At 27.7% G+C, this 12,767-nt stretch overlaps 1 protein-coding gene across 1 annotated transcript; it reads left to right on the plus strand.

The window, feature by feature from the left end:
* The first annotated feature begins 2,151 nt into the window (after positions 1-2,151).
* On the plus strand, positions 2,152-12,276 carry LOC113367657 (uncharacterized transporter slc-17.2-like). Its single transcript, XM_026609243.1, has 9 exons — positions 2,152-2,213; positions 2,419-2,587; positions 2,658-2,780; positions 2,973-3,156; positions 4,733-4,860; positions 5,401-5,550; positions 5,806-5,938; positions 8,148-8,392; positions 12,190-12,276. Exons 1-9 carry the CDS (start codon positions 2,152-2,154, stop codon positions 12,274-12,276), a joined length of 1,281 nt encoding a protein of 426 aa, XP_026465028.1.
* Positions 12,277-12,767: the final 491 nt, after the last annotated feature.

A 12,767-nucleotide genomic window follows, 5' to 3' on the forward strand; every position in this document is an offset into this window, starting at 1 on the left:
AAAAGAGTGTTAAAATTAATAATGTGTTCGGAAAACATTGTTTTAAATTGTTTTGGATTTTTTGAGTTATAAATATGCTGATTATTTTCTTGCTGGTATAATGAGAAACATATATATTATATATGTATATATAATATATATATATATATAACATATATATTACAAGAAGCTATTACTGTTATTTTGTGATTTAAATTTATAAAAACGCTTAAACAAAAAAAAAATCAATGCAAGAAAAAATCGCTGCCTTTCTTAACTCTTCTTTATTCTAGTTGCTCTAATTTTAATATATTTAGTTTTAAAAATTTATCCATTATATTTTTGCGAAAGGTTTATTTATAAATTATTAATAAATAAATAATTTATGATAAATATTTCTTATTTTTAAATGTGCTGTGCATTGTACGCTTTTCGCAAAGGGAAAATGATAAATGATAAATATTTCTAAGTTGGAATTTGTTGGGAAGAGCCATATTTTTTTGGATTTAGAATCATTTTATATTTTTGAAATTTATAATATTTATATATATATATATATATATAAAATTTTTATCAAAATCTATTTTATTAATATTTTGAAAGAATTGTGTAAAATTTGCTTAAAGTATGAGCTCTCTATATATGAATTTTAATGTTGAAATGTTTTTAATCTTAGAAATATATGGAGTACATGATATGTAAATAAAATGCAAAATAAAAATTATAATACTTGAAATAAACTTTTTATAAATTTCAATTTTGTAAAAATATCTTTGGTTAAACTTGTTTTTCTTTGAAGAATCTCATTTGAATTTTGTACCATTTTGATTTTTGTTTGAATGGTTTTAAAATTGTGAATTATTTAGTGTTCTGGATCTTATAAGTCATGAGTATATGTTGATTGTATTGAAAAATTAGCAAGATCTTTTTTTGAAGTAAAACTTATTTAGGCGCACTAGAGAGTAAATCTGTGCAAATGCAACGGAAGAGCGTTACGCTCGAGTCGAGTGCCAATGATTCGTCATTCGCTCTCGATATCTTTTCTTTCTCGATTGTGATTGGTCGTCGTGTCACGTGAGCGTCTTAGAGTGAAGAAAAGACTAGCAAGATCTGTTTTTTATATATTGTCAAATCTAATTGACAGAAATTATGTTGATAATTTTGCATACATTTATTGTCAATCAAAACATACATTATTTACAATATGCTGGGTTATTCTAGTAAAATAGATGACTTGTTTTACTTGTTTCTTGGTACTAAAAACTGTGAAAATGTCTATCTCGTTTTACCGGAAAATTGGCTTTTAAATCTGCATATTTTTCAAATATTCACGAGACCCAAAAATCCTTTCTAGAACTTCCTTCTTATCTAGAACATCCTTTTATTTTTAAATTTAAGTTTTCACCATAAAATTTATCATTATCCAAATTTTTGTTAAAAAATCTGTCAATTTTCTAAATGACACCAAATTTTTATTTGACTCACACAGTTTAGTTATGTTTTATTTTATAAACAATCCAAAATCATACATAAATTTAAACGTCACGAGTGACATTTTTTTCAAAATAATGTTTGTAATTTTTTTTTTATTTAATTTATGTTTATATTGTAATTTGTATTTGACTTTGCGACTCATATTTGCCGACGTAAGTAGAAAATAGATTGTAAAAAATCTTTTTCTTAAATAAATAAAGATATACAGTAATAAAATAGTAGCAGGCACAAATTTTGGATGTAAAAAGGAAAAATGCAATATTTTATAAATAATTAATAAGTAACAATTGCATTTCTAAGATATTTATGAAAATGCACATTACTCCAAAGTTTATAACCATTCAATTTTGTCAAAGACTTATAATCAATGTTTCATAAAATTTTAGTGAATTCAGCAAGTTTTGTTTAAATGTATCCTAAAAACTTGCATTTCAATAAATATTTTAGATAAAACATTTTTAAGAACAACAAAAATTTCCAAGAACTTTTCTTCACTCCTTAAATGCCCTTTAAAAATGCTTTTAGAACGAGCCTAAAGTCCCAATTGGCCCAAAAATGTTTATATAATACATAAGGAACAAAAATTTTATTTATTTTATTACTGTATACATCTAGTACATTCATTAATTTTTTTTTTTTTTTGATAGCATGACCTCATAAACTTGGATTACAATTTTGATGGATTTGCAACCTTCATCGATCGAAGAGCACCCTAAGTCGCCACTTTGGGGATCATGCAGGTATAAAAATAACAGACATTTATATATATTAGGGCTGTTTTTAATATGAACATTTTAAATTCTTTGCTCCCAAGGGCTCAAATTCTTCCAAATAATAAAAGAAAATTCTCTGAAAGTTTTGGCTCTCAATATTAATATTTAGATTGTCCGCAATTCAATTAGAAGTTAAAAATCACTTATATATATTTTTTAAATTTTTTTTTAGGTTGACGCTGAGTGTCTGTGCCTTTCTGGTCCTGGTCAACATGATTATGACCAGATACTCCTTGGCCCTAACTTTGATCTGTATGGTGAGAACACAGGATGCCGAAACCAGTCTGGTAATTCTATCGGATAATAACAAATGCCCGAATTGCAGACAGGAATATAGAAAGGTAAAGAACTTAATAAAAAAAATTCATCTAATAGTAATTTATTTTTGATTTGAGTCTATTTTTTCCCCAGTATGACTTCGATTGGCAGCCAAACGTTCAAGGGCGCCTGAACGCAGCAATTTTCTACGGCTTCATCACAACGCAACCATTTGCAGGTTACTTTTGCGACAGATTTGGCGGCAAGTTGCTCTTCGTAATTGCTGCGGGTATGCAAGGCATCTGCAGCTTGTTTTGCCCGGTTGCAGCAGATTGCATGTGGAATTTTTGTTTGTCTTGAGGATCATTCAAGGGTGCTTCTCGGTAAGGGATGAATAATCCACAACTTGATTGCCGGATATACTTGTCATGATAAATTATATGAACTGGTTGATTATTATTGTTTTAGGGTTTTACTATTCCGGCAATGTACGCCTTGTTTTCCAAGTGGACGCCTCCAAAAGAGAAGACGCTGCTTTTGGGTTTTGCCTACAGTGGTTTTCCAATGGGTAACATCATTGTTTATCCTTTGTCGAGTGCACTTTGTAGACTTGATTTTGATGGGGGTTGGCCCTTGGTTTTTTATTGTATAGGTAAGAAGCAGATTAATTAATAATAATTTTTAAGGGGGAGGATTTTTTTAGATCTCATCACTTAAATATTGTTTTTGAATAAACTTGTACTGGTGTCTAACTGGAAATTGATAAAGCAAGTATTGTATCGTATTTTTTAACAATGCTATTTTAAAGCCCAAGTTCATGGTGACAAAATGTCAAAATTGCGGAATTTCACAATTGAAGAATTTTAGAATCGCAGTGTTTTAAATTTGCAGAATTTTAGAATTACAGTATTTCTAGAAGAATCGCAGTACTATTTTAGGAATTGCAGGATTTTAAAATTGTAGTATTTTAATAATTGCAGTATTTTAAGAAATGCAGTATTTTAAGTATGGAAGTATTTTAGGAATTTCGGTATTTTAGGAATTGCTGTATTTTAAGAATAGCAGAATTTTAGAATTGCAGAATTGCAGTATTTTAAGAATTGCAATATTTTAAAATTGCAGAATTTTAAGAATTGCAGAATTTTAAAATTGCAGTATTTTAAGAATTGCTGTATTTTAAGTATTGCTGTATTTTAAGTATTGCTGTATTTTAGGAATTGCAGAATTGTGGAATTGTAGAATTGCAGAATTGTATAATTGCAGAATTTTAGACTTTCAGAATGTTAAAATTGCAGAATGTTAAAAATTGCAGAATGATAGTGTTTTAATAATTGCAGTGTTTTAATAATTGCAGTATTATAAGAATAACAGTATTTTAAGAATTGCAGTATTTTAAGAATGGCAGAATTTTAGGAATCGCAGAATTTTTAAATTGCAGTAATTTAAGAAATGCAGAGTTTCAAGAATTGCAGTATTCCACAATTGCAGTATTTTAAGGATTGCAGAATTTTAGAATTTTAGAATCGCAACATTTTAAAATTACAGAATTTTAGAATTGCAGTATTATAAGAATTGCAATATTTTAAAAATTGCAGAATTTTAAGAATTGCAGATTTTTTAATTGCAGAATTCCACAATTGCAGAATTGTAGAATTGTAGAATTGCAGTATTTAAGGATTGCAGAATTTTAAGAATTGCAGAATTTTAAAAATCGCAGAATTTTAAAATTGCAGAATTTTAAAGTTGCAGAATTTTAGAATTGCAGAATGTTAGGATTCACAATTCCACAATTGCAAAATTTCACAATTATAGAATTTCAAAATCGCAGAGTTCCAAATTACATAATTTTATGTATGGTATTTTTCAACAATGCTATTTTAAAGTAGAGGGCAAAAGATGTGTAACCAGCATAAATGACCACATTGTCAATTTTATAACATAATTCAGAGTCGTTATTTCTTCCATCACCAAAAACAATTTGGGTTTTAACAATGCTATTTTAAAGTAGAGGGCGAATGATATGTAAACATCAGCTATGGCCTTGAATTCGGTGACGTCGTTATCACGAGATATATTGCTGCATTGTCAAATTCTCCATAAAAATATTTTTGGGTTGTTATATTTTTTTGGTTTTGAGCACTGTTGTTTAGTTTACAAGACCTGAATACAATTTTTAAGTACACAAAGTATTATTTTACTATTTTATAAATTTTTTTTTTTTTTTTTAGGAAGCTTTGCCATCATATTGGGCATACTTTTGTACTTCCTTACTTTTGACGATCCAAGTGATCATCCAAGAATTTCAGAAGCTGAAAGGAATTATATAAAGTCCTATCATATGAAGAAGTTCTCAAAGGTAATTATAGTAATTAGAAATAAAGACGCTACTTTACTATGTTTTTCCACTGGAACTCTTTAAAGCAAAATTTATTCCCTCAATGTCAATCATTGTTCTTCCTTTTTACTGACACTCTTTATTGCAAATTCTGATTCCATCAAAGATGTTAATAATAAGACAACTTTGCTCATCCTTTCCACTGAAATTTCTTAAAGTTAATTTTACTGTTAGTACGGTTTTCTTTGAAAGTTTGGCCTGTCTTACGTTTTGTGATGTTATTTATTTTTGTCTTCAACTAATCGAGCAATTGTGTACTCCAGTAATTTGCTAGTTGATCATTAATTTTGTTCAAAAACCATCTACTTTAGCTTTCAGCAGATATTGGATACAACAATTAAATAATCATTTACTTCTTCATCACTGCCAAATTTTCATTTATCCATAATTTAAAAAAAATCCTGAGCTCAATAATTAAATAATTGGCTAGTATCTTGTCCATTTTCGGACGTTACATTTATTATCCTCCTTTATATTTTTCAAATATCCAATTTTTTCCAGAAACTGAAGACACCCTGGATTTCGATGCTAAAATCAATGCCAATCTACGCCTACAATGTTGCCCATTTTGCCCAATCCTGGAGTTTCATCACATTGGCCACCAGTATTCCAATGATGCTAAAGGATATGCTGGGACTTGATATGAAATCGGTATGATGATAAAAATTATCACTATAATATTATTATTATTTGCTTTTATTTTATATCAAATCATCAGAATACGGATATCATTTTAATGAAAATACTATATCCTTTATTTTGTACACTATTTTATTTAAATTTATGTTATTGTTCATGATTGTTACTATATGTTAAAATATTTAGCAGTTGTAACAAATATTGTAATTTAAAAAAAACTAATAATATATTAAATTTTTTTTATATATTTTGTTGTTCTTTTTCCAGAATGGTTTTTTGTCAGCTCTGCCCTATATCTGCAGCTACATCTCCAGATTCACGATTTCCGTCACTTTTAACCCCATAAAACGACTGACCAGGTTGAGTTTGACGAATATGAGGAAGGTTAATCATGTTCTAGGTGAGTATATGAGTTGGATGATCATTTTTGTACTGAAATGTCCAAGTTTTTTGAATCTAAAATCGCTCTAATTATGATGTTTTAATATATCTATATATCAAATATAATCTAGTCCAATGGAGTATATTGTAAAAAGCAGAATTTTAAGATTGCAGTATTTAGGAATTGCAAAATTTTAGAATTGCAAATTCTAGAATTGCTGAAATTTAAAATTGGTTAGAATTGCAGAATGTTAGAATTGCAGAATTTTAAATTTGCAGAATTTTAGAATTGCAGGTTTTTAAAATTGCAGTATTTTAAGAAATGCGGAAATTTAGATGTGCGGAATTTTGGAATTGAAGAAATTTAAGATTTCCACTATTTTAAGAACCGCAGAATTTTAAAATTGCGGAATGTTAGAATTTTAGAATTTTAAAATTGCAAAATTCCAAAATTACACAATTCCAAAATTACACAATTTCAGAATTGCAGAATTCCAGAATTGCAGAATTCCACAATTGCAGAATTCCAAAATTGCAGACTATAAAATTGCAGAATTCTACTATTGTAGAATTCTAGAATTGCAGAATTTTTTAATTGTAAAATGACACAATAGCAAAATTTCAAATTTGATAAATTCAGAAATTGCAAAATTTCATATTTGAAAAATTGCATAAATTGCCGACATTTGAATTTACTGAATTCTAAAATTGCAGAATTCCATACTTGAAGAATTGCACAAATTACAGAATCCAAAATTTATTAAATTGCAGAATTCCAAACTCAACAAAATCACAAAATGCAGAATGACGTAATCGAGAAATTGCATAAATTGCAGAGTTTAAAATTCAATAAATTCTGAAGTTGCAAAATAGCATAATTGAAAATTTGCATAAATTGCAAAAATCTATAAAAATCACAGAATTCCATATTTAACAAATTCTGAACTTTCAAATTCCGTAATCGGATAATTGCATAAATTGCAAAATCTTAAAACTGAAGAATTCCAAAATTGAAAAATTTTAAAATTATAAAATTACATTCCAGAATTGCAGAAGTTAAAAAATGTAAAATCACAATCCAGAATTGCAAACTTCTAAAATTGTAAAATTACACAAATGAAAATATCTAATTTGACGAATTCTAAATTGCACAAAATTTCATAAATTCCAATATTTCAAATTGGCCAAACTCTGAAATTGCATAATACCATTGATTGTAGATTTATATAATTTAATAAATTCTGAAAATACAGAATCTTATAATTGTGAAATTATAGAATTAAAAATATCTAAATTTGATAAAATCTGAAATTGCAGAAATTCATAATCAGAAAAAACATACATTTCAAAAATTCAAATTCAATAAATTCTGAAAAAACAGAATACTGTAAATTGCAGAATTCCATAATTTATTAAATTCTGAAAATACAGAAAACTATAATCAAAAAATTGTATAGTTTGCCGAATTCTAAAAATGTAAAATAATAAATTTATGAAAATTAAATAATATATATTAATAATAAAATAATAATTAAATAATAAATTAATAGAATTACAACATTCAAAATTGCAGAAATTTAAAATTGTAAATTTACAAATTGTGAAATTCTGAAAGTCCTGAATTTGCAAAATTCTGTAATCAGAAAACTGCAGAATTTTATATTTATGAAATTTTACAATTGAAAATATCTAAATTTGATAAATTTTGAAATTACAGAATTCCATAATGAAAAAGTTGCACAAATTACTGAAATTTAATAATGCAGAATTTTCAATTTGTACTATTACACAATCCCCAAAATGCAAAATTTTAAAATAACAGCATATCAGAATTTCAGATTGTAATTAGTCAGATATTCAAAATTTTAAATTTGTGAAATTGAAAAATTTTATAATTGAAAATTGCAAAAAACTGCAGAAGATTACTGAATTGTAAGATTTGAAATATGCAAAATTATGCAATTGTAAAAAAAAATAAATTCTAAATTACAAATTAACTAAATTTCACATTTGCTAAGTTTGAAATTGACCAAGTGTCATAAATGTATATTTCCAATTGTAATATTCCTAAGTTGCAAGATTCCAAAAAATTCCTACATTGCAAAATAAATGTGTAAGCGCGTGTGTACGTGCTGGGAAGTACCAGCAATTTGCCTTAAGGCACGATGCCATACACCACTAGTCCAATTCCAATCAACCAACCACCAATAATCTTTTCCCATCCCCAGGCACCGCCATCCCAGCCTTGAGCCTACTCTGTCTCGGCCTAATAACCAGAGAAGACAAATTCTGGGCAATCCTGTTGATATCCTTATGCACAACATTCACCGACGTCGGCCTGACAGGCTCATACCTGATGAGCTACCTGGAACTGGCTCCACCTTTTGCCAGTTTCCTAACAGGATTCTCTAATACTGTCGGATCTCTTCCTGGATGCGTTTCTAACACATTGACTGGATACTTAACCACTAATGTAAGTAGATAGGGTAAAAGATAGAGGATATTTATGTTTGTGTTTGAAGTCGTTCTGAATCGTTTGTGTGTAATTATAATAATGAAATTAAAGTCATACTTCAAATACGACATGATCGGTTTGTCATTGTAATTAGCGTTTAGGAAAAGAAATGAAGTAACTGCTGATTCATAACTTTTATAATATTTATTCACACAGTGGATTATGTTAAACAACGCCTAAACAAATATTGTTTTCGCAACTTCACTCATCATGTAATAATTGTGTTTGAAGAACTTCATGTAATTAAAATTAACATACATTCATTGACTGCTTGTATTTTTTTTGACTATTTCGCTGGCTATACAGTCTCATTCTTTGAACAGATATAATATCTGTCTTGCCTAAAAAATTGAAGCCATACTTTTATATTTGTTTTATTTATCAAGCCCTGCACATGGCTTGATCTATGAATCATTTTCTTTTTTATGTGAACGTTAGTTAATGCATGATCATCATCAATATTACGAGGTAATAAATTAACCATATTATTAATGTCAACAGGCACATTTATAATTTGGCCAAATATTCCAAATTGTCCATTTGAAAGTCGCAATTTTAAAAATGTGTATAATATTTAAAAACAATAATGTAATTAAAGTCATACTTCAAATATGTCATGATCGGTTTGTCATTGTAATTAGCATTTAGAAATGAACTTTTGTTAGAGAAATGAAGTAATTGCTGATTAATAAATTCTATAATTTTCGTTAAACAACGCCTAAACAAATATTGTTTTCGCAACTTCACTCATCATGTAATAACTGTGTTTGAAGAACTTCATGTAATTAAAATTAACACACATTCATTGACTGCTTGTATTTTTTTGACTATTTCGCTGGCTATACAGTCTCATTCTTTGAACAACTGCAATATCTGTTTTGCCTAACAAATATTTTCCATTTTAATAACGAATCATTACCTGGATGCGTTTCTAACACATTGACTAGATACTTGACCACAAATGTAAATAGATAGATCAATAGATAAAGGATATTTATGTTGGAGTTTGAAGTCATTCTAAATCGTTTGTGCGTAATATTAATATGAAATTAAAGTCATACATCAAATACGACATGATCGGTTTGTCATTGTAATTATCATTTACGACTTGAACCTTTTTTAGAGAAATGAAGTAATTGATGGTTAATAAATTCTATAATATTCACACAGAAGACAGCTGTAATACAACAATCTTAAATAATTTCATTAACACTATCAATAAATAAATTGCATAGATGATATTAGGTTGTCAAATATCTCCCTTCCGCCTCTTTGTCTTCTGAATTATAACTGTTGAACGCAATATCCAAACTAATCATGCATAGCGTCGTTTTGTAGGTTATGTCAAGACCTTTCAAATTATGTATAGTATTGCCAGATACGAGCTCTGTAGCGCTTTGTACATAGCCGCGAAATTCAAAAGACAAAAAGGCGGAAGGGAGATATTTGACAACCTTATATTATGAAGTATATCTGTCTATAAATGCTGTCTCGTTTTCTACTCGTCGAGACCTTTTCAAACGAAACCCCACATGCCATAAAAATTTAATCTAAATTTTTTGAAGTAAAACTTCTTTAGGCACCTATGCTAGAATTCGTAAAAAGTTTTGTTGGTTTTAGTATTTACTACATCCCAGTTATTAAAGAAATCAAATCATACTACAAACTATTGTTGTTCTTGATTTCTTGTTTAGAGTAATAAGTCTGAATATAAATTTAATCTTCATTATTTATAAAAATATGCAACTTTGAAATACTTTACGTCAGGATCAGTAAAACGAAATTGTAAGCTTTGACAGTAAAATATCATTAAATTACCAATTTCTTCTTATCGTGTAATTTCTCCCATTTTTTGTCCTAATTTTTAGAAATAATAATTAATCTATTATTATACTTCATGTAATTACAATTAACATACATTCATTGACTGCTTGTATTTTTTTTACTTTTTCGCTGGCGATATCGTCTCATTCTTTGAACAGTTGTAATATCTGTCTTGCCTAAAAAATATTTTCCATTTTAATAACTTCATTTAAAGATTTATAGAAACTACAAGTCCATTTCTTATTTTATTTTTAGTTTTGCTCGTCAGTAGAGTTCCTTTTTAATGTTTATTTTCAGATTGCTCGTCAGTAGAGTCCATTTTTCTTTAATTTTTAATTTAATCATCAGTAGTCTCTTTGAATTTTATTTTTATTTTACTCGTCAGTAGAGTCTCTTTGAATTTTATTTTTACTTTACTCGTCAGTAGAGTCCCTTTTTCTTTAATTTTTAGTTTGCTCGGCAGTAGAGTCCCATTTTCGTTCATTTTCAATTAAATTATCAATAGAGTTTTTTTTTCTTTCATTCTTAATTTTTATCAGTAGAGTTTATTTTTCTTTTATTTTTAGTTTTGCTCGTCAGTAGAGTCCCTTTCAGTATGCTCGTCAGTATAGTATCTTTAGTAGTCAGTAGAGTCTTTTTGAATTGTATTTTTATTTTCCTCGTCAGTAGAGTCCGCCTCTTTTTTAATTTTTAGTTTGGTCGTCAGTAGAGTCCCTTTTTTATTTACGAATAATATAGAAATAATATCTAATCAATAAACTTAAGTTTCTACACGACACAAGTTTAATTTGTTTTATTATTTTTAAGGGACAGGGTAAAATATTCTTCCGATTCAGGCATTTTTCATTAAATCAAGATTTGTACTACGACGTAACTTTGAAATGTTTATTTATCTATGCGATTTTCTTGTTGATGCCGGTACGCATACAACGACAGATCTCTATTCACTCTACACGACGACTAATCACAATCGATCAGTATAGAAATGATATCATCGAGAGCGAGACATGACAAACCATTGGCATTCGACTCTTATTATATCGACTTTTATCTGCAGTAACGCACTTCCGTTGCAGTTGTATGGACTTACACTCTATTCGCGCCTGAAGAAGTTTTACTTCAAAATATTTTACAAAGTTTAAACAATTATAAGATAGTAGAAGATATAAAAAATGAAAATTTCAAGTTAGTAGAAAATATATCAAGATTTTACCAAAAAAGTTCAGCATATCTATACAGTTTTTGACATTTTTAAAAAAAAAAAGTTGGTTTCTTAATTTTCATTTCCTACCATACTGTTAATCATAATTCATTTTCTTAATGTCTAAAACTCCTAATAAGCGTATTGCTGATACTATTTATAAAATGAGTTGTAACGATTGCAATTGTTCTTATATTGGTAAAAGTTCACAATATTTATTTATTTATTTATCATATAGTCCACCGAGTAGCTCCAGGAGGACTTAAAAAATTTAATTTTAATAATTCATATATAATAATACTTAATAATAGCATTAAAAATGTGTATAATATTTAAAAACAATAATGTGATTAAAGTCATACTTCAAATCTGACATGATCGGTTTGTCATTGTAATTAGCATTTACGACTTGAACCTTCATTAGAGATGTGAAGTAATTGCTGATTAATAATTCTATAATATTCTGTAATAAACGCCTAAACAAATATTGTTTTTGCAACTTCACTCATCATGTAATAATTGTGTTTGAAGAACTTCATGCAATTAAATGAACATACATTCATTGACTGCTTGTATTTTTTTGACTATTTCGCTGGCGATAGAGTCTCATTCTTTGAACAGTTGTAATATCTGTTTTGCCTCAAAAACATTTTCCATCTTAATAACTTCAAAGATTTATAGAAACTGCGAATAATATAGAAATAATTTCTATAAGATTTTGAAAATGCAGAATTCTAGAATTGCAGAATTTCCCAATTGCAGGCTTCCACAATTGCAAACTTCCACAATTGCAGAATTCCAAATTACAGAATTTTAGAATCGGAAAATTTTTGAATCGCAGAATTTTAGAATTGCAGAAGTCCACATTTGCAGAATTTCACAACTGCAGAATTCCAAATTTGTAGAATTTTAGAATTGCAGAATTTCACAACTGCAGAATTTTAGAGTTGCAGAATTTTTTGAATTGTAAATGACACAATAGCAAAATTTCAAATTTGTTAAATTATAAAATTGCAGAGATCCATACTCAAAAAATTTCATAAAATACACAAATCTAAATTTATTAAATTTTAAAATTGCTGAATTGTATAAATTGCAGAAATCTAAATTTAATAAGTTCTAAAATCGCTGATTTTTATACTCAAAAAATTACATAAATTGCAGAATTCAAAACTTATTACATTAAATATGCACAAATCTAAATTTATTAAATTTTAAAATGGCAGAATTTCATATTCGACAAATTGCATGAATTGCAGAAATCTAAATTTAATAAATTCTAAAATTGCAGAATTCAAACTAATTACA

Source organism: Ctenocephalides felis, unplaced genomic scaffold (genome assembly GCF_003426905.1).
Source record: "Ctenocephalides felis isolate EL2017-DRISC unplaced genomic scaffold, ASM342690v1 CF-g0.4_SCAFFOLD_01170, whole genome shotgun sequence".
Classification (NCBI taxonomy): Eukaryota; Metazoa; Arthropoda; class Insecta; order Siphonaptera; family Pulicidae; genus Ctenocephalides; species Ctenocephalides felis.

Excerpts from the sequence above, each read along its gene's own strand:
- LOC113367657 (XM_026609243.1), top strand. The coding sequence starts at position 2,152 with ATGGATTTGCAACCTTCATCGATCGAAGAGCACCCTAAGTCGCCACTT. Across the intron at positions 2,214-2,418 it reads CCACTTTGGGGATCATGCAG|GTTGACGCTGAGTGTCTGTG; the intron begins GTATAAAAATAA and ends ATTTTTTTTTAG. Across the intron at positions 3,157-4,732 it reads CTTGGTTTTTTATTGTATAG|GAAGCTTTGCCATCATATTG; the intron begins GTAAGAAGCAGA and ends TTTTTTTTTTAG.